The sequence below is a fragment of the Anguilla rostrata genome, chromosome 4 (genome assembly GCF_018555375.3).
Source record: "Anguilla rostrata isolate EN2019 chromosome 4, ASM1855537v3, whole genome shotgun sequence".
Taxonomy (NCBI): domain Eukaryota; kingdom Metazoa; phylum Chordata; class Actinopteri; order Anguilliformes; family Anguillidae; genus Anguilla; species Anguilla rostrata.
In genome coordinates, this window is record NC_057936.1 from 16,905,490 (window position 1) to 16,927,051 (window position 21,562).

General features: G+C 46.7%; 1 protein-coding gene across 1 annotated transcript in view; it reads left to right on the plus strand.

Moving 5' to 3' along the window:
* LOC135254092 (dnaJ homolog subfamily C member 13-like) overlaps window positions 1-19,917 on the plus strand; it is a 59,253-nt gene extending 39,336 nt beyond the window's left edge. Inside the window, exons 26-57 of the mRNA XM_064334045.1 lie at window positions 85-244; window positions 615-677; window positions 1,184-1,285; window positions 2,214-2,318; window positions 3,246-3,448; window positions 4,067-4,151; window positions 4,307-4,461; window positions 4,925-4,970; window positions 5,067-5,221; window positions 5,423-5,624; window positions 5,744-5,859; window positions 6,231-6,309; window positions 6,497-6,632; window positions 7,147-7,331; window positions 7,558-7,632; window positions 7,855-7,974; window positions 8,419-8,799; window positions 9,093-9,206; window positions 9,443-9,559; window positions 9,889-10,018; window positions 10,388-10,479; window positions 10,769-10,868; window positions 11,022-11,096; window positions 11,340-11,452; window positions 11,783-11,952; window positions 12,167-12,209; window positions 12,537-12,710; window positions 13,033-13,212; window positions 13,317-13,457; window positions 13,647-13,790; window positions 13,983-14,082; window positions 18,673-19,917. Coding sequence (XP_064190115.1) covers window positions 85-244; window positions 615-677; window positions 1,184-1,285; window positions 2,214-2,318; window positions 3,246-3,448; window positions 4,067-4,151; window positions 4,307-4,461; window positions 4,925-4,970; window positions 5,067-5,221; window positions 5,423-5,624; window positions 5,744-5,859; window positions 6,231-6,309; window positions 6,497-6,632; window positions 7,147-7,331; window positions 7,558-7,632; window positions 7,855-7,974; window positions 8,419-8,799; window positions 9,093-9,206; window positions 9,443-9,559; window positions 9,889-10,018; window positions 10,388-10,479; window positions 10,769-10,868; window positions 11,022-11,096; window positions 11,340-11,452; window positions 11,783-11,952; window positions 12,167-12,209; window positions 12,537-12,710; window positions 13,033-13,212; window positions 13,317-13,457; window positions 13,647-13,790; window positions 13,983-14,082; window positions 18,673-18,770 — 4,159 coding nt within the window. The 3' untranslated portion in view covers window positions 18,771-19,917. The remainder of the gene's footprint in view (window positions 1-84; window positions 245-614; window positions 678-1,183; window positions 1,286-2,213; window positions 2,319-3,245; window positions 3,449-4,066; window positions 4,152-4,306; window positions 4,462-4,924; window positions 4,971-5,066; window positions 5,222-5,422; window positions 5,625-5,743; window positions 5,860-6,230; window positions 6,310-6,496; window positions 6,633-7,146; window positions 7,332-7,557; window positions 7,633-7,854; window positions 7,975-8,418; window positions 8,800-9,092; window positions 9,207-9,442; window positions 9,560-9,888; window positions 10,019-10,387; window positions 10,480-10,768; window positions 10,869-11,021; window positions 11,097-11,339; window positions 11,453-11,782; window positions 11,953-12,166; window positions 12,210-12,536; window positions 12,711-13,032; window positions 13,213-13,316; window positions 13,458-13,646; window positions 13,791-13,982; window positions 14,083-18,672) is intronic.
* Window positions 19,918-21,562: the final 1,645 nt, after the last annotated feature.

Genomic DNA, 21,562 nt, shown 5'->3' on the forward strand with positions numbered 1-21,562 from the left:
CTCATCTTTGTTGAGGCAGCAGATACGGTAAACGATACAAAGCAGCGTTAATAAAAACGTTCTTTCTCTCTTCCTCCCTCTCAGGTACGAGTTTTTCAACGAGCTGTACCACCGGTTCCTGCTCACGCCCAAGATCCACATGAAGTGTCTGTGCCTACAGGCCCTGACCATCGTCTATGGGAAGTGCTTTGAGGAGATCGGGCCCTTCACCGACACCAAGTACATTGTAGGCATGCTGGACCGGGTCAGTACCGCTGGCATAGAGGGCCCAGCATTGCACACCAAATTTGACTTTTTCATTTTGCCCTTTCCTACTATTCTTCTTTATCACCCAGGAGTCCCTACCAAACCATGTGGCCTATAGTGTGATATTCTATTTCCCTAATTAATTCACTGTGACCATTTCATCTGGACTCTTATCTCTGATCTCCTTTATTTCATTCTTCCATTCTTCCTTTGCCTTTCTCTTCCTTCTTTCTTTTCCACTTGTTTCGGTTGCTTGTTTTGTGTTCAAGCAGGCCTGTCAGCTCGCCTCAGTTTCAGTCGCTTGAATGCTCCCAGATTGCAAAACATTTGAAGCTTAATGGGTTTTTTTTTTTTCTGTCTGTGGGCAGTGTACAGACCGGCTGGAGCGAGACAGACTCATCCTCTTCCTCAACAAACTCATTCTCAACAAGGTCAGCCAAACGTCTGTTTCCTTTCGCCCTTCCCCCCCTCTGTTCGCTTCTGATTCGGTCACCACCCACTGTGGAACGTTTAGTGTGTTCTGAGCCCATTGTCACTGAACCAATCAGATATTCCATAACAATAAACAGCGCTATGACTGTGTACAGTACTAATACTATTATGAAAAATAATATTTATACTAATAATAGAATGTAATTATTTTGTTGTCATTGTGTTAAAGCACAAAAGATCACAGCTCAACCACCACCAGTGTGTCACACCTACCTGAGTGACGGTGGGCAGGAAGGGTATTATTGCGCCAGTTAAACTGGGGGGGTGGGGGTTTTTCCAGGTGGCCTCCAGTCCAAGTACTAACAAGGTCCACACCTGTTTCAGCCATTCAACAGGTGCAGGCTTGCCTCACTTAGAGTTATAAGTGATACAGTCTTCACCTGAGGTGTATGCAGTGTTTGAAGTTGGAGGTTCTTAGCAGCACTGCCCCCTTCTGTTTTGACAGAAAAACGTGAAGGAGGTCATGGACTCCAACGGAGTGCGCATTCTAGTGGATCTGCTGACCCTGGCGCACCTGCACACCAGCCGAGCCACCGTCCCACTCCAGGTGTGTGTGCGCCCGTGTGCCCTTGCTGGGTTCTTTACTGTAAGAGGTCTGCAATTCCATCATGAGCATTGCATTAGACTGGGCAATTCCATTCTCAACCTACAGGGCGACTACAGGGTGCATATATACACATAGAGTTCTAAGTGTATGTTAGGACCTTAGAACTGCTAGGTGTGCTGTGTTAAGAGTCGAAGAGTAATGCCAGGTTAAAATGAATGCAGGTTATTGTTCAGTAATAATGGCAGTGTACAATGAAGCAAAATTTGCGGGGAAATGGTTATATGCTTAAATGGCTTATATGCTCAGGAGACCGTGTTGAGAAGTCTCCCCGAACCAGTGCACGTTTCCTCTTATTTACAAAACTATCAAAGCAAGACCCCAAGTCATCAAATAAAGACACAAACATGGCAAAACAGTATAAATGATCCTGCTTGCACTACTCTGTAAGCAAATCACACTGGGTTAACCTTTGTATCTGGCTGGGTGCTGACTCATAGGTATCAAGATCTTTAGTCAACATCCAACCACCAAAGACACCAACTTGTTCCCCATGACATCATTTTTCCAACAAGACAAAACATGATTACACCGTATTATGGAGAAGTTCTCATAATGCTGATCCAATCAGATGTTTTGCAGCTGAGCACTGTCTCTTCATCACAATTTCTGACTCCCTGTCAGCACAGTTAACATTTTACTTTGTGGGTCTGATAAGAGGCAGACGTCTGTGGACCGTCCTACAATACTATATTTTCCAAGTATAGAAAGACTGTAAATGTTGGTTAAGACCCCTGTAAACGTTAGCTATGACAAATTTACACCTGAATGTTGAGCAGATGCACCCCAGTGGTGTGTACATGGACCCTCTGAGTCCTGACATCTCGTGTGTTTGTCTGCCTGTCTGTGTGTGTTTGTGTCCGTGTTCCAGAGCAACGTGATAGAAGCATCACCGGATATGAAGAGGGACAGTGAGAAGGAGTGGTACTTCGGCAACGCCGACAAGGAAAGGAGGGGCCCCTACAGCTTTGAGGAGGTGAGCCCCCCCATCCACCGCCCCCAGCAGCCTTGTGAGGACCGATGCTGTAAGGCCTGGGTGCAGTTCGAACACACCGCGCAGGAAGGAAATGACTCTCGATCCTCGCCGTCTAACTGAGAAATTCACTTTCCGTTCAGGGTTTCTTTGACCCCTGAGGCCCCGTAGTGTGCACACTATAAAACCGCAGCGGAACGGTTGCAAAACCACTGCATCATACCGTGCCCAGCTTTAAACTGCGCTATACCCTGCTCGCTAGGTATTTGAACCACAGTTTTAGCGTCTTTGTGTACCCTGAAAAGCACTATGCACATAAAATGTGTTGTTATATGTAATGTATAAACAGCTCGGTTCAATATATGTTCTGTCAAATAAAAAAGAAGAGAAACTTTTGCAGGGAAAAAAAGACTTTTTCTATTGAGTATTGAAAGAAATGCTAAATAACTGAAAGCTTTCTTGCAGGCATTTAACGTAGGTGGATGGGCAGCACGTTTTCTCCAGGCTCAGCTAGGATGTGTCGTATATTGCATCATTTTGCACCAGCTTGCAGGCTAACAAAGAAAAAGGGTAGATATTCATTGAAACAGTCCTTCAAAAGCCCCCCTTTCCTCTGCCACTGTGTATTTGCCTCTTTTATTTGTCCCCAAGGAAGTATCTGTCTGCTTCCTTGAAGTTTAAATTACAAACGTCTGCCTGGCTGGTCACGTCAGGCGTGTCTGGCGACTTCTTCTGTTGCCCTTTTTCCCTCCATTTTCAAGTGTCATCTTTCAGTGGCTGTATGAGACAGTGCAGTGTCTTTGAGAACCTATAGGGTTCTGTGGAGCGTCTCCCTGCTTCCTGTGAATCTTTATTTTGACGTACCCCATTCCGCAGTCTGTTGCCCCTGCCGTGGCATGTCTAAGCCCGGTTTGCATCTCCGTCCCGCAGATGCAGGAGTTCTGGAGCCAGGGGACGCTGACGGCGAAGACACGGTGCTGGGCGCAGGGCATGGACGGGTGGCGCCCCCTGCAGGCCATCCCGCAGCTGAAGTGGTGCCTTCTGGCCAGCGGGCAGGCGGTGATGAACGAGACGGACCTGGCCACGCTCATCCTCAACATGCTGAACACCATGTGCTCCTACTTCCCCAGCAGGTGTGTGCGTGTCCCTCTGTACTCTGTCCGCACGCCCTCAACGCTGTCTGTGCCACCTCAACACTGTCCACTCCCCCATGGACACCGCCTACAGCCACAGACAAAGTCCATACCTTTGCAACACTGGCCATACCTCTTAACACTGTCCACACCCCCCTGGACACCGCCCATACCAATAAACATGGTCCGTACGCCTCAACACTGTCCACACCCCACCTACACAACCCATACCCATAGTCCATACACCCTCAGCACAGTCCATACCCCATTAGGATACTTCATACACCCTCAGCACAGTCCGTACACCTTTAGCACAGATCATACACCCTCAGCATAGTCAGCACCCCATTAGCATAGTTCATACACCCTCAGCACAGTCTGTACCCCTTTAGCACAGTTCATACACCCCCTGCACACTCCATATCCCCTCAGCACAGTCTGTAGCTCTTCAGCACTGTCCGTTCCCTCTCATTAGATTCTATACGTTCTTTGCAATCTGTGCCCTTGCAATACGGAACACATTTGTGTAGACTTCCACGTGATGTTACAGTGCATTGCAGAAGTTATGTATCTTCATGGGATGTAATTTTGGGGTGTTAACTCTCTCTCTCTGTCCAGGGACCAGGATAATGCCATCATTCGCCCTCTTCCTCGGGTCAAGAGACTAATCAGTGACAACACCTGTCTCCCTCACATTGTCCAGGTGAGCCAGCCTGCTTAGAGACCTCGCTAGACGAACAATTTTAATGGGATCAATGTGAGAAGACCTCAGCCGATAGAGAAACGGTGTGAGCAGTCTTTCTTTACCGCTATATTCTCCTGCGTGACTCTTCTCTCTTAACTCCTCGCTCACTTCAGCTGCTGCTCACCTTTGACCCCATCCTGGTGGAGAAGGTGGCAAACCTGATGTATCAGGTGATGCAAGACAACCCCAACCTGCAGCGCCTCTACCTCACCGGAGTCTTCTTCTTCATCATGATGTACACTGGCTCCAACGTGCTGCCTGTTGCCCGGTGAGAGCGCATGTATCCGGAAACGTATGCAAATGGCGAAATTAGTTCTGTGAAGCCAGGGGGAGAAGCCAATGATGTGGCAGGAGCCGCACAACTCTCCTACCAATTACATAAAAACAGGCTGAAGCCAATCGATTCAGTACCACATAATTAGATCATAAAATAATTATGATGTTTGCTTTGGATGTTTGTCTTCTTCCATAACCAGTACTCCATCTACTGGTCTTTATTAATATGAGTAACTTAAATGTCAGACTGTAATATGAGTTCTGCATCAAATGAGAGATTATATTCATGGGGAACATAACTAAGATTGAATGCATGTGATTATGGCGTTAATAAGTTTTTGTGCTTCCTGAATGTACTGTTCTGTTCCTGTGATATGTTCACTTTTGTAACTGCCTTGATTGCTTAGTTTCATCCATTTGATTTGCTAACAGGCATGTGTGTTTACCTCCTCCAGGTTTCTGAAGTACACTCACCTAAAACAAGCCTTCAAGTCTGAAGAGGTGTGTTGGTCTCTAGATCCTGTTAGTCTGAGTAAATGTTTTTTTTTTTAAGTAACAGCTGAACATAGTCTAACCTTTGACCCCTATACCTCATAGGCCAAAGGTCAGGACATTGTCCAGCGTAGCGTGCTGGGTCCGGTGCTGCCAGAGGCTATGGTGTGTTACCTGGAGAATTATGAGGCCGAGCGCTTCTCCGAGATCTTCCTGGGCGAGTTCGACACCCCCGAGGCCATCTGGAGCAGCGAGATGAGGTAGCGTTGGACTTTGGCCCCGGATTCGTTCGTCCGTCTGTCCGTCTGTATGCTCGTCCATCCCACCCAAAGCTTCTTCTGTTGGAACCAGGCTCGCTAATCATTTCTTGACTCTGCTAACCAGGAGAGCGCAATGGTTCGTCCTGCAGGAACCAGGCTCTCTCTGATGCATTCGGTGCTGTTGTGTCTCCGCCCCCTCAGGAGGATGATGATAGAGAGGATCGCCGCCCACCTGGCCGACTTCTCCCCGCGGCTGCAGAGCAACACACGGGCCCTCTACCAGTACTGCCCCATCCCCGTGGTCAGCTTCCCCCAGCTGGACAACGAGCTCTTCTGCAACATCTACTACCTCAGACACCTGTGCGACGCCAACCGCTTCCCCAACTGGCCAATCCGAGAGCCGGTACGTCAGGAACATCGCGCGCTCGCACGTACTCTCGCTTGGGCCTTTCGTCTTCTCAGAGCATGTGTGAGGGTGAGCACGGCCGCTTCGTGCTGAGTGTCGTCTGCTGCCCCCTGCAGGTGAAGCTGCTGAAAGACACCCTGGAGGCCTGGAAGAGGGAGGTGGAGAAGAAGCCGCCCTCCATGTCTGTGGACGATGCCTTCGAGGTCCTCAACCTCCCCAAGGGGCAGGGCCAGTACGTCTCCTCTCTTCCTCTGTCAAATGTTAATCTAATTTTTATTGAATTCTTTGTACCATAGGTACAATTTAAAAAATAAAAATAAAAAACAAAATTTAATTAAAAAAAATACAAACTGACTGTATTTGTAAGCTTGCACTTTTGGTCCTTATTTTTGTCTGTTTATTTGTCTTCTAAAAATTTTAAGCACATGAAAGACAGAATTTTATTTAAAATAATAACTCTAATAATAATAACTTTGTGGAATCTCACTATATTTGTGGATACCACTCAAATTCTGTGGTGACTGTAGTGATAGCCATTGTGCTGTGCAGGTTTGCGCGGTTATGTTGAGCACGGTGCAGTCAATGCTTGCTGTTTGTCCTCAGGCACGAGGAGAGCAAGATCAGGAAAGCCTACTTCCGCCTGGCTCAGAAATACCATCCAGACAAGAACCCAGAGGGCCGGGTACGTGGGCGTGTGCTTTTGCGTGATTGGTTCAGTTTGACAGAGCGCTAATATTTGTATGGTCACATTGTGAATTCAAATGAGGAAGCATATCATTTTGACATGGAGATTTTGCACTTTTTATTTAATCTGAATAAAACTGTACCTTTTTACGCCTCTCTGACCGTCCGACTCTCCGTCTGTTCAGGACATGTTTGAGAAGGTGAACAAGGCCTACGAGTTTCTGTGCACCAAGTCGGCGCGCATCACAGACGGGCCCGACCCAGAGAACATAATCCTCATCCTCAAGGCCCAGAGCATCCTCTTTAACAGGCACCGGCAAGGTCAGACCCCGTCTGCCTCTCCTGTGTTTGCGTTGGTTTTGCCTTTGTGTCTCTGTAGTTCTACACTGAAGTGCTTCTGCACTTTCTTGCATTTGTGTCTCTCCAGCTGTTTTTCCCGCTTTAGTTTCAGGGATCGTTTGTCCTTTGTCTGTTTGTCTGCCACCTTATATTAGCTTACCCCTGTGTGTCTTGCTCTGGCTGTTGGGCATGGACTGCTGCTACAAGTCTATGTTGTGTGTTCTGCCTACATCTTCCAGTGCTGTGTGTACAGCTACTAGCGCATAGAATATTACTATTGATGCAGCTCCTTTTGAAAGTTTTGCTCTAAACTCAAAGGAGTAAATAAGCGGATTTATAGTAGATCTCTGAGTATTAGCTTGTCTGCAGTATTTGTGGGTATTTGTTTTTAGTATATAGATAACGGGCTTATGGTATAGTGCAAGGCGGTGCGTGTAGGGAGTGTTTCTAAGGCTCACCTCTCACCCCTTCAAACCACGTGTCCATGGTCCCTCAGAGCTGGAGCCCTACAAGTACGCCGGCTACCCCATGCTCATCAAGACCATCACCATGGAGACGGGCGACGGGCAGCTCTTCTCCAAGACCTCCCCGCTGCTCCCTGCCGCCGCCGAGCTGGCCTTCCACACGGTCAACTGCTCCGCCCTCAACGCCGAGGAGCTGAGGAGAGAGAGCGGCATCGAGGTACGGCGCGCGTTGCGGCAGGGAGCTCCCGCGTGAAGCTACGAAACGTAAACCTAATCAATGGCATGTTCTTTAATGTCGTCATGTGAGAAAAAAAGGTACCGCGCGCGGTGTCCGTGGTTCAGATGAGTGAAATTAAACTGTGGTGAAGCTTCTGTGAATGCGGATGAAGGAAGGGCCAGAGGGTGTGATATTGGCTGTCTTCTCTGTCCCCTCTCCTCTCCAGGTGCTGTTGGAGGCTCTGTCTCGCTGCGTCGCCGTGCTCACTGCCTCCAGCAAGCCCAACGACATGGCCGTGCAGGTGGGCCATTACATAACACATAATTCAGTTGAATTTCTGATTTTGCAAGAGTATCTTTTCCTCTTTTTCCTTGTGAGCAGTGCTATAAAAAGTCATAGTACTTTGGGTGGCGTGTAATATGGATGACAGTTTGCAGAGCACAGATGTGGGGGTTGTTTGAGGTCTTTTTTGGGGTCTGGGACCACGCCCAGATCGCCATGGTGATGGTTACTGTATCTCCAGGTGTGCGGGCACATCTGTAAATGCTACAGCGTGGCCGCCCAGTTCGAGGAGTGCAGGGAGAAGATCATCGAGCTTCCCAACATCATCCGAGACCTTTGCCATGTGCTCTATTATGCAAAGGTGAGGTCCTGAAAATGAATATTTATTAGTATTAATTGTGTAATATTTATTTATCTGAGCGTACACAATTTACATTTCTGTTGAGACCAGTGTCTTTGAGACCACCCTGTGATTAACAAGGCTGGTTTCAGTAAAGGGATTTGTATTGGAAACCGTCTTCTGAAGCCCTACCCATAGTGAACACTGAAACCCCACCCATAGTGAGCACTGAAATCCCACCCACAGTGAACACTGAAGCCCCACCCACAGATTACATGACAGACATGTGATGAGAGGGCCTAGCTCACTTCCTCCCTCTCTCAGACTTTTTGTATCCTAACAGCGTGCCCAGGATCAGCTTACCCACCTTCAGTTCCAGACCCCCACCACTGTGTGAAAAGAAGCGGCTGACCCTGGGTCAGTGATTAGCATCACATGTGAGCCATGTTTCTCCCTTCCCCGCAGGGCCTCCCCCGCCTGGCAGCCCTGGCGGTGCAGTGCATCAGCTCCTTCGCCGTGGACTTCTTCCTGCAGACGCACCTCTACCACGCCGGCGTCCTCTGGCACCTGCTGGTCAACCTCTTCAACTACGACTACACGCTGGAGGAGAGCGGCATCCAGAAGAGCCAGGACACCAACCAGCAGGAGGTGGCCAACAGCCTGGCCAAGCTGAGCCTGGTGGCCCTCAGCCGGCTGGGCGGCTACAGCCCCGGCCCCAGCCCCGAGGAGGAGGGGGCCAACGGCGTGGACGGGACCCCTCCAGAGAACCCCACCGTCCGGAAGAGCTTGTCCGCCATGCTGACGCCCTACATCTCCCGGAAGCTGGGCTCCAGCTCGCCGGCTGAGGTAGGCCAGCGCGAGTGCTTTAGAACGGACCCATTCACACACCTGTGGCAGTGGATCTTCTCTATGGGGCATTCCTGTCATTGCTTCGTATTGCCTGCTACATTACCGTATGTATGTTTGCCTGGGTTTGGACCCACCCACTTCTGCAGTAGGTCTGTCGCTATTGGTTTGCGTTTGGTGTGTCACCTGTTCGTTTGGTGTATGTACGTGGATTTGCCGTCTCTTATAAAGGAAAGCTGTTGTAGCGGAGTGTGTACACGTCATCCTCTCTGTGCCCCCCCCTCCTCCCGCAGGTCCTGAAGCTGCTGAACAGTAACTCGGAGAACCCCTACCTGATCTGGAACAACGGCACTCGGGCCGAGCTGCTGGAGTTCCTGGAGGAACAGCAGGAGAGCAACATCAAGAGGGTGAGAGTGGGAGGCTCTGACGCACTGTGGAGTTCAAAGAACCTTTGTGTCCTTCTCTCTCAGCTGCTCAGGTCCCTACAGTGCGATGGGCAGAATTCAATGTTAGGACCCTCGTTTAACCAGGCTAGGCACTGCAGTCACAACTCATACCATTGTCATTGCCCAGATGATGAACGGTAAATGAACAATCAGCTGATCGGCCTGGTTTCTCCCTGCCTCACTGCTGTCACCTTTAGGGCGAGTGCGACAAGAACTTTGGGTCAGAATTCATTTTCACCGACCACGGCAAGGAGCTGATCGTGGGCGAGATCTTCGTTAGAGTCTACAACGAGCAGCCAGCCTTTCCCCTAGAGGTCAGTACATACTGACATAGTCTGGTCTCTGGTCTTACTTGAATCGTGTCACTCTGTTCTTTGGTTATTTGAATATATATATTGACAATCTCTTGTGCACCATTATCTCTAATTAAAGTTTCTAACCTAGATGTTAATATGCCCCACTGTCTGTATTTAATGTATGTAACCCAGATTAAATGCCAATGTATTATTTAATGTCAGTACCCAGGCGTTTAAGATGCCACTGTCTGTATTACTGATGGTAACACAGATGTAGATGCCCACTGTCTGTTATGTATGTACCCATTAAATGCCACTGTGTGATAAGTAATTGATTCCCAGTCCAGGTTCGCACCTGCGGACGGGGCCCAGCTCAGACTTCACCTGCTGCTGCCAGGCCAGCAAGTGGAGTCCAGCAGCATGCGAGGCTCGCTGGCCAAAGCCCTGAGCCCCCGAACGTCATCAAGAACAACCCAGGTACGAGCCCTGCCCTCGGAACAGGGAGACTGGGCATGGGGGAAACCCAGCTTCCTACTTACAACAAAGATTTATTTTGTGATGCATGTTATGAGCTCAGTTGGGGAACAAGCTGGGGTTTCAGGGTTGTTGAGATGTTGGATGAGGTAGAGAGTGTGACTGCCTAAAGCAGTGGTAACCAACCCTGTTCCTGGAGATCTTCTACCATCCTATAGGTTTTCATTTCAACCCTAATTTTGGCACACTAGATCTCCAGGAGCTGGCCTAAAGGGAATAGACCTGTCCCTGGGTTTGAGCTCCCCCTCAGGTGTTGGGGAGAAGGCCTGTAGCACTTTGACACACGGTGACGTGTTGCTCTGTGCGTTACAGGCTCGGAGTCAGAGTGCATCGGCCACTTCAAGCTGCTGTTCTCTCTGCTGCGGGTCCATGGAGCAGGAAAGGTCCAGCAGCTGGCTCTCGAGGTGCCTGTCTTTCACTCCCAACAGCAGGAGAGATATCAGTCTTCCTTTCTGTCTACTGCGCTCATGAGTAGTACAGTACAGGGCCAGTTACTGGACTAGCATGGCTATCAGTTACACTTGTGAGAAGTATAATACTACTGTAAGCAGTACAATTGTGGTACGTCAAAAATGACAGAACAGCTCATAGAACTAGTGTGCGTAGATTTATCTGTAGAAATGGGTCATTTGTAATAATGAGCCTGGAAGAATGACCCTGTGTATCCTCTCTTGCCTGCTCTTGAACCTCCAGGTGGTGAACACGGTCACCATGAACCAGGAATGCGTCAGCAGCATCGGCGACTCCCTGGTGCTCTCCAACCTGCTGGTGCTGCTCCACTCCATGCCCTCCAGTAAGCACGCCCCCCCCGTCAACATTTTCGGCCCACTGCATCCCCACAGGGGGGCGCTGCGGCCGACCCAGGAAAACCAGCGGGAACGTTCACAGTGGCAGGCGAATGAAGCGGTTTGAGTTTGCTCATGTATCTCGTTTCTGGCTCTTTCAGGCCGACAGCTGGTGCTGGAAACCCTGTATGCCTTGACGTCCAACACTAAAATTATCAAAGAGGCCATGGCTAAAGGTGAGGATTTTCAATGTGCAAGTTTTTCTGCCTTACAGATATTCAGATGGGTGACATGAATGAATGGCAATAGGCTCAATTTCTTAACCAATAATAAAAACAATTTTTGCATTTTAAAGAATGCAGTAGCATTTTCTATTTAGAGGAAGTATGGTTTTGTTAATGTGTTAATTTGTGCTGTTCATATTAAATAAGAGTTCATTTGCAGTGGTCTCCTCTTGTGACATCTCGTTCCCCCTCCAGGTGCACTGATCTACCTGCTGGACCTCTTCTGTAACTCCACCCACCCCCAGGTGCGCAGTCAGACTGCCGAGCTCTTTGCCAAGATGACCTCCGACAAGCTGGTGGGGCCCAAGGTAAGGCTGCACACTGCAACAATACAAACACGCTGGCAAAGACGAAGATGAGCCTCTGAATTAGTCTGGATATCAGTGTCTCTGTCTAGATCTAGATCATGTCTGCCCACTTTCAGTCTCACACACACACACAGGGACACACAAAAGGACACACACGCTCCATATACATGCCCCATAAATGCTTAATTGATCTCTCTCTCTCTGTCTCTCTCTCTCTCTCTCTCTCTCTCTCTCTCTCTCTCTCTCTCTCTCTCTCTCTCTCTCTCTGTCTCTCTCTCTCTCTCTCTCTCTCTCTCTCTCTCTCTCTCTCTCTCTCTCTCTCTCTCTCAGGTGCGCCTGACGCTCATGCGCTTCCTGCCGGGTGTGTTCATGGAGGCCATGCGGGACAACGCTGAGGCGGCGGTGCACATCTTTGAGGGAACGCACGAAAACCCGGAGCTCATCTGGAACGACAGCTCCCGGGAAACCGTCTCCACCACCGTCCGAGAGATGATGCTGGAGTACGGAACCCTTCCCACTTCCTGTTCTCTTCCTTTTGGTTGCCATGGCATTGTTTATTAACCATTTCCTACATATTGGCATTCCCAAGCGCATTTATAAAGCTCGGAATTCTACCTCGGGGTCCCAGTGTTATTTAAATTTGGAGCTGTGTAATATTACCAGTTTTATTACAAGCCGCTCTAAGACTTTGTACCTCTTTTTTTTGTTCTTCAGGCACTTTAAACAGCAAAAGGATAATCCTGATGTCAACTGGAAAGTAAGTCGCTTTGTTCAGAATCTTGCCTATTTAAAAGATTAAATATACAATATCTTTGTATGGAGGGCCAGTTAGTTAGTTTGTTCAGGTATAGTCTTCATAGTATTTTTATGTTGCATTATCATATTTTCATTTTTATAGCACACTATCATAGTATCAGATTATATATCTATAGCTTATAGTATGTTTCCACAATGTGTTTTATGTCGAAGCTCTGCCTCAACCTATGCATTTATTGCTGTTGCTTGTCAGTAAAGAGTAGCTAAGACTGTGAGGAGGGTGTACAGTAGAGATGATGCTCAGGGTTGAGCCTCTATGTGTCTCCAGCTTCCAGAAGACTTCACGGTGGCGTACGGGGCGGGGCAGGGTGAGCTGGCCGTGGGCGGAGTCTTCCTGCGCATCTTCATTGCGCAGCCGGGCTGGGTGCTGCGCAAACCTCGGGAGTTCCTGGTGTCTCTGCTGGAGACCCTGACTGAGCTGCTGGAGAAGAACAACCCCAACGTGAGTTACACACACACACAGTCACACCGATGCATATGTGTATACATGGGCACAAATGCACATGCGCATGGGCGCGCACACACACACACGCTCACGTGCACACACACACACACACTCTTTTTTTTCTCAACCACAAACAAAAACACTCACACATGTTTAAAACTCACGCACACACGAAAACACACACAAAACACACCTAAAAATGCTGCTCATCTAAGGGACCAATGCTGAAAAAAACAGAAACAGTGTCCTTTGACGAACAAGTGAAAGCGTATTCCTGCAAAAATGTTTCTTAACGTGCCTTTATACACGTCTGCTGCAGGGCGAAGCCTTGGAAACCGTAACCACGGCGGCAGTGTGTCTCTTCAGCACTCAGACCCAGCTGGCCGATCAGGTCCCTCCCCTGGGCCACCTGCCCCGCGTTCTGGCAGCACTCAACCACAAGAACAACGCCGTGCCCAAGAGCTCCATCCGCCTCATCCACGTGCTCTCCGACAACGAGGTGAGAGGGGCGGCCGCCGCCCACCCGCCAGCGCGTCTCTGTTCTCGCCGATGACGCCGCGGGCCGCGGTATGCTCACGCGTGTCCATCCGTGTGTCCTCGCAGCTGTGCGTTCGCTCCATGGCCGCCTTGGAGACCATCGGGCCCCTGATGACCGGGATGAAAGTGCGGGCCGACATGGCGGGGCTAGCTTGTGAGGCGCTCAACAGAATGTTCCAGAAGGAGCAGACTGACCTTGTGGCACAGGTGCGCACTGTGTGTCTGTCTGTCTGGACTGTCTGTCTCGCTCATCCTCCTTCCCTCTCCGTCCTTCCCTCCATTCCTCTCTGCCTGTCTCCCTTCCTCCCTCAATCCCATTCTCACTCTTTCTCAATCTCACTCAAATCAAATTGGCTGTATTGGTATGACTATGATGTTAATTTCTCCCATGCGCAGGCCCTGAGGGTGGAGCTTGTGCCCTACCTGCTCCGCCTACTAGAAGGGGTGGGGCTAGAGACGCTGGACAACCCCTCCGCCACCAAAGCGCAGATCGTCAAGGCCCTGAAGTCCATGACGCGCAGCTTGCAGTATGGAGACCAGGTGAAGTGCCTCAGCAGCTACACGTTTTCTACAGAGAGCACCCAGGGCAGATTTCCAGTCATACAGGCCAGTTAGATAACACAGGTTAAACCAGACTGTGTACGAAACAGTGCATCTTGCTCATGGATGCAGCGGCAAAATTACAAGCGTGCAGTGGAAACGGCTACTCACGGTGGGTTTTTTCTGCTGCAGGTGAACGAAATCCTCTCTCGTTCCACTGTGTGGAGTGCCTTCAAAGACCAGAAACATGACCTCTTCATCTCCGATTCTCAGACTGCTGGGTATCTTACAGGTATGTCCGTGAATGGGGCCTCACAGATAACAGGTGGCAAGCGAGCATCTTTATTCAAGCTGTTTGATTACACTCTCGTCGCGAGCCGCAAGGTCAGATGGATCACGGTGGATCAAAGCAGGGCAGTTCTTGAATACAATCCCAGCGCTAACGTTTCTCTTCTTGCCAGCCTCAGTAGTGTGTTCAGTGGACTTTCCTTCTAAACGCAGACTATCAGTTTGAGTTTTTCTGATTCTTTGCCTGATGCTGGTCTTTTGATGCCTGTGTCTGAAATCTTTATGCACTCATCTCTGCTTCACTGCCTGGCACCGTGTGACTAACACTAAAGCAGAGCATTTGGCTCCTGATAAAACAGATGTACAGGAGAACCTAATCTCTAATGTCCGAACTGAACGATTTTCCTCCAAGGTAAATCTTGAATAAATTGAGACAAAGGTTATATTTAAATTGAATTAAAATCACCCCTAATATGAAGTAATACAATAGTGTGGTAGGTGGATGGAGAGAAGTACCAATTCATATCAATTTATTACTGTATATTTCTTTTGATTGCTTCTTATGCAAAGAAAGCCAAGCTACATCTGCATCTCCTGGAAGCAACTAAAGTACATAACTCCAATCTTTAATTAGCGCAAAAGGATCTATGAGTCCATGACCTAGCTCACTGCACAATGGTCAAGTTGCAAAGTTTTGTTGATCTCATGTTGTCGACTTGCCCAGTTATTTGGCTTCAAAGTGATGTGCTCAGCCATTAAGGTTTGGCTGTACATAAGTTAGAATTAATGTATACTGCAGTAGTCGTGCTAGCCCATGGAATGCGTCTTTGAAACGCAGGACATTTAAAAATCAGCATTTTACACTAATTCACTTGCATTTTCATAAAAATAACAATTTTTGCCATAATATGCCAATTCACAATAACACATATGTATCATTTTATTACGACTCGTAACAGAAGCGGGGTGAAATAACCGGATTAGCGGAATGAAGCAAGCTACAAATAATGTTTTGGCATTCTGATCAAAACAAATTTTTGCCACACAGGCTAAAAAATCAATAATGCAACAATACAATAATATTGTACTCTTATTGAGCAAGCTACTTATGGTGTGACATCTCACTTTAGATTTTTTGTTCAAATTAAGCGCTTGCTATTTGAATCTCGCAATGTTAGCAAAGGCAGTGTATCAATAAACAACACGTCAGACACCGAAAGACAATTGGCTCAAAGAAATGGGAGCAATCATTTTGTCGTAGTTCTGGGTCACCTTATAATCTTAGCAAAAAAGAAAAGACCTCAGAATATCCGGTATATTTTTTCACCTGCATTTAGGCTTTTCTTCTGCATAAAAAATGCAGAATCCTGCATTAACGGCATCACTCTTAAGCCGCGTTTCCACCGCAGGAACTATACCCGGAACTAGGAACCTTTTGAGGAACTCAGTGCGTTTCCACCGCAGGAACTAGGGTCTAAATTTAGTTCTGGGGGCTTTGTTTTACCCCCCAAAACGTTCCTGCTCGGGGGGTAGTACTTTCCGAAAGTACAGGAACCTTTTGGGTGGAGCTTGCAGCGCTGAACATTTCTGATTGGTCGAGTACTCGTAGCATTTGTGTTGTATTTATTTTCCGCCATTACCCGCTATGTTTGAAAATATGCAGCGGCAAACCAATTTATTTTCATAATAACTTCAAATCAAACTTGTATGTTATGCGGCGCAGTAGCCTACTTTTGGTTATAGCCTGTCAACGTCTTGGAATTATAACGTGTGCTCTTCTGTTCTTTTCTTGCTTTAGTATTCGTTTTATAAAATGCTAAGCATTCATGCTGGGACAGCATATTACGTAGGCTACCAAAACATTCAAACGGATTAATTCGGTTGCTGAATATTTTCTTCCGGATTTTCTTTGTTAGCCCGTTGTAATTGACTCAAAACGTTTGATACAGTTATGTGAGGTATGCGGTAGTTCTGCATAATTAACATTGGTGATACAGTACAAGCAAACTGGAAATCACCTTCCGCACTTTTTATCCGGGTAAAATAACAGGTTAATTCTAGTAATCTTCCCTTTAGCTTTTTCAGACTGCCGTAATTTTACTCAATTTTACTGCCATTTTTCAATTCCACGAAAAGACCAGGAAGACTATGGACTCATTTATGGTGCATGGTTCGCATCTGGAGGGCACACTTCGCTGCTCGGCTAGCAGTAACTTCGAAGGAAAGCAAACGGTGGCTGTACCACTACTAATTTACATTTTCACGCAAGTCCGAGGTTTCGTTCTATTCTTGTCATTTTGCGATTAGCCTATATGGAATTGACGACGAGAAAGTAATAAAACAGCAAATTGTTTACAACGTGTGCATGTTTTCTGCTGTTAATGAATGTGTTTGAGAGGATATATGAAAATCAATAAATACAAAAGTAACCATATATAGTCATTGTTGGTAACCCGTTGTATATAAGTGGAATAAACCCCTCCGGGCTGTCCCGGTTATTAGAAAATAATGTAGGCTACTTCGGTGGTAGTATGGGGTTATAGAAGAAATCATATGACAGATGGATCGACGACAACGTCAGTGGGCTAATTTGCCTAATCTTCGCGGTACTTTAGACCCCGGTGGAAACGCAGACAACCATTGGCTGAAGGAACCTTTTAGTTCCTGGTAAAGTAGTTCCTGGGACTGAAAGTTCCGGGTAATTTTGGTGGAAACGCGGCTTTACTGAGTAGAGTAGGTCATTCAGTCTGGATGTTAGTCGTACTAACATTTAACTCCCTTCAGAGAACAGAACCCAGGTCTCACAATCCAGTCCTCTGGATTCTACGGCAGAAGGACCCATTACCTCCCTCACTCCCTCCCTCCTTTGTGTTCAGCGGCAGTTTCCTCTTCCTCCTCTTCTTCCTCTTCCTCCTCCGCTGTCCTGTCTCTTTAGGTGTGTCGACCCCCTCCCTCCTGGCCGCCAGCAGCCCCCTGCGAAGCGGGCTGTAGACGCCGTGGCGGGGGGCCTCCTTGCCCTCCTCTCTCTTACTCTGGCGCAGGTAGACAGCTTTCCGTGCTCCTGCGCCCCCTCCCTCGTATCTTATCTCACTGGTGCTCGCTTCTGTTTCCACGCTGTGTTTGATTTCTCCTTTGTGTAGACTCCTCCTCAATCCCATCCCATTGTAGGGGGATGTCGGTTCAGTGGAGCAGTGTATAAATCCTGTGTCGTAGTAGACTGGACCTGAAAGTGATGGGCTCAGAGTATGGCGCCGTTTCAGGTCCCAACAGTTGGGACAGTAGGCCATTGGGATTGGATTAATAAGTGAGGATATAAGTTGTACAGTGTTTGAACAGGGATCCAATAAGAGTCTCTGCTGTCTGCACTATCAGTGTCAAGGGGAACAGTAGCCCTCCACAACACTGTGTTAGGGGATGTCAGTATAGAGAATTTGTCGTAATATTGTGATGCATAGAGCAGGCATGTGAACTTGCATGTGTATTTTTGCATGTACTTAACAGCATGTCTAATTAGTTTATAAGTGAGAATTGTCCTACACAGTATTTGGGTGTTTTGGTACAGATGGGGTAGTAAGACGTATTCATTCTCTCACATAGAGGTTTGTGGGAATGAGTGTGATGTATCTAAACTCCTAAGTGTACCGTGATTGGCCTTAAAATGCTTGTATGCTTGGCAAGTACCAATCAGGAGCCTGCGTGAGTGTGGAGATGAGGATACGTTGGAAGCACCTGTTTGCAACAGTGAAAAACTCAGAACTGCCCGAGAGTACAACGAGGACTACTGAACAATGGAACAGGAGTATTAGCTAAACGCCAGTGTTTAGTGTGTCCAAGTCCACCTGCAGTAGAGAAATCTGCCCCTCAGCAGACAATCCCTCTACACTAGATACCATTACACTCATTTGATTTCTTTTCCCATTTGATTTGATTCATCATCCTCCCATGAACACAATACTGTTTATGTTACTAGTATCAGTGAATGTGACTCGAATTCTTTTGATTATACACAGTAAACGATTATGTTACTGTACAAGGATGGAGATAACTCATAATGAGTAGGAGTGGTTTGAGCCAGTACAGATTTTATTAGAAGCAGGTTGTTACGCTGGATGGACACAGCCTATTTGTGACTTGCAAGCCCGCTTAGGTAAGCTCTAGATCGCCTCGAACTGCTATCCAGTAGAATTTCTGCCATGCATGTTAATGCTCAGCAGTGCCACTTAGTGGAGCAAAGAGGACCCAGAGTCCTTCAGACAAGAGCTTGCTTTCTCTGTACTCCAGATGAATTGTTTTAGAAACTGGTCATTAATAAAAGGGTGCCATGCATGGCTGTACAACATGAGATGCAATTTAATATAGCTTGTACATTGTGACAAGTTCTACAATGGCTATGAACATATCGCCTTAGTTCATAGTTTGTCTCATTAAAACCTTGTGAAACTAGCAACAGTAATGATCAGTAATTTTGAGCCAGACTGTTAGTTGTCTGTGTGTTCCACAGTAGCAGGTCTGTCTTTGACTGTCTTATGTGAACCTGTCAACCCTGCGTGTGTCCTCTGTGTTGTGTCAACTACCCTGCGTTCGATACCCCCAGGTCCAGGAGTAGCGGGCTACCTAACGGCTGGGACAGGCTCCACGGTCATGCCCAGCGTACCACCGCCCGTGGACAATGACATCGGGGACCTGGGCTGACGGACAGACGGACGGACAGACCGATGCACCCAAGCAGAGAGACTGCCCCGCGTACCTAGGATGCAGCTCCGTTCAGACTGTACAGCACAGAGAAAGATGGGAAGAGGACGGGGGGGCAGGGACCGGCTCACAGACTCACGAAGACTGTCCCCGCCCCCCACATCCCCCAACAAAATGTCCTCCAAACAGCACCCGCTCTCTTCTTTAGCATTATTTTTGTTAATTTTAAATAAACGGCACATTTTTGCGCTGTTTTTTTTTTTTTGTTCTTTCCTCCTTTGTTTCCAACAAGATGAGCATAGTTTACTTTTGTATTAATATATTTTTTACTCTTTTTTTGTGCGTGTGAAATATCAACCGAAGACTGAAGATGTCATCATATGTTGGACCTGACTCCCTCTTTCTCTTCCTCCGCTTATGGCTCTGAGAGACTGCCCTACCCTGACCAGTACCACCTAGCCACGCCCTGATTTTGCAGGAAGTGCCCAGCCTAGCTGTGTGCAGTGGATCCTGGCAACTTTTTTTTTTTTGTTCCTTACAGTACTTAAAACATGATGTTTGTCGGTTTACAAGACTGTGGTCCTGATATGAATCATTTTCCTAATTTTTTTTATATTGTTGTTTTATAGTGTTGTATGGAAAAGAAAAAGAAATTCTCACAGCTGTGGTATTTTATTGCCGTTACCTTGTTCTGGCAAGAGCTAGACGGAGCGGAGTGTTTAGACAGAATGGACGTCTAGACTGGCCCTTGTCTGCTCAGCTCTGGGCGTGGTGGACGCTGCTCTGTTGGCAGTTTCTCATCCATGTTATACTTGTGATCAAGTTCTGCACTTCTTTACTGTCGCTCTGTCCTTTCCTCTATAAACAAAACCTTTCGTACATTGTTTTCCTTCTCCAGACCGCAAAAAGCACTAGAATATTTATACCTAGTTAATAATGACCTTTACAAACAAGCTTCAGCAGAGACAAAAAAGAGGAACAATAATATCAACTCTGATTATAAAACTATGTGAACGACTAGTGCAATTGTGAAATGTTCATGTAATATGCCGTATATAAACTTTCTATATTGAATGTACATTTAAAAAAATAAATCGGTCGCACTTGTACATAAAATTTTAAGAATAAACAAAGGGAATCCATAGTATCTTTTTTTCCTTCTATATTTTTATTAGAGCCATAACTGACACATTATATTGGGCTGTTTTAATTGATTAGGCAATGCTGTGATTATCCACACACAAATTGTGAATGAAAGGAAACTTCTACCTTGTCATAAGTCTTCTGAGACTTGATTATTGTTCGAAGGATTACTTCAGACATGAATGTTATTTTACTCCTTTTTAGCTTATTTCTGCCTTGTCATGGATAGAATTGTTCATTATCCATGACACAGGCTTGCACAGCTCTGCAGCATATACAGGCAGGTGACAAATTAAAGGAAAACCCAACAAAAAGTGTGAATTCCAAATAAACAAGTAATACAGTTCTCTGTATGCTCATTATAATATCACATGGGATCCAAAAATAATTTGTTGAATAGAGCAACACAAAGGCGCAATGTTGGCAAGTACAGATGGGAGACAAATTAAAGGAAAACCCTGAATAAATGAGTGGAGAAATATATTAATCCAGATGCATTCATTATAATATTCATCTGTCCATAAGTCTTTGTTCCAGAACTCTACATTTGTTTTTGCTTTTTTTGGTTGTTTTAGCGAACACTAACCTGGCCATCCTATTCTTGAGGCTTTCCAGTGGTTTGCATCTTGTGGTGAACCCTCTGAGGTTATGCTGCTGTAGTCTTTGCTTTATGGCAGTCTGTGACACATCTATGCCTACATCCTGGAGAGTGTTCTTGATTTGTTTGACAGTTGAAAGGGGGCTTTTCATCTGAATTCAAAATTTTCTTCAGTTATCTTCTACAATGGCCTTCTGTGGTCTACCAGATAATTTGCTGTTGCTGAGCTCACCAGTACGTTCTTGCTTAACAGTGTATCAAACCATTGATTTGGACACACCCAATGTTCAAGCTGTGCCTCTAATCGATTTATTTTGATTTTTTCAGCCTCAGAGATGGCCTGCTTTGTTGCCATTGACACTTCTTTGATCCTGATGTGAGAGACAACAGCAACAGGTTCCAAATGAAACTCCCACTGAAAAACAACTGTCATTGACCCAACAAATACTAAACCATCACTATGGCAGTAGTGAACACATACATATTGCATGCATACTTGTATACATTCACACTTTACAGTACTTGTGCCAAGACATTTTTGTGCATGAACTAATGATGCAACAACACACAGCTGGCCAAGAAACAACTGTGCAGCCAACTGTCCAATTAGTTTTGATTCCCAAAAATGGGGAACTGAATAAAACAGGCTGTAATTCTGACAGGGTTCTCCCAATATAGGTCCCATCCATAGACCGTCCCATCAAATTAAAGCTTAGAGTCTGCACTTTAACCTTATATTCATTAGCCGCGTTTCCACCAAAATTACCCGGAACTTTCAGTCCCAGGAACTGCTTTACCAGGAACTAAAAGGTTCCTTCAGCCAATGGCTGTCTGCGTTTCCACCGGGGTCTAAAGTCCCGCGAATATTAGGCAAATTAGCCCACTGACGTATGGAAAAGCGACGTTGTCGTCGGTCCATCTGTCATATGATTTTTTCTGTAACCCCATACTAGCACCGAAGTAGCCTACATTATTTTCTAATAACCGGGACAGCCCGGAGGGGTTTATTCCACTTATATACAACGGGTTGCCAACAATGACTATATATGGT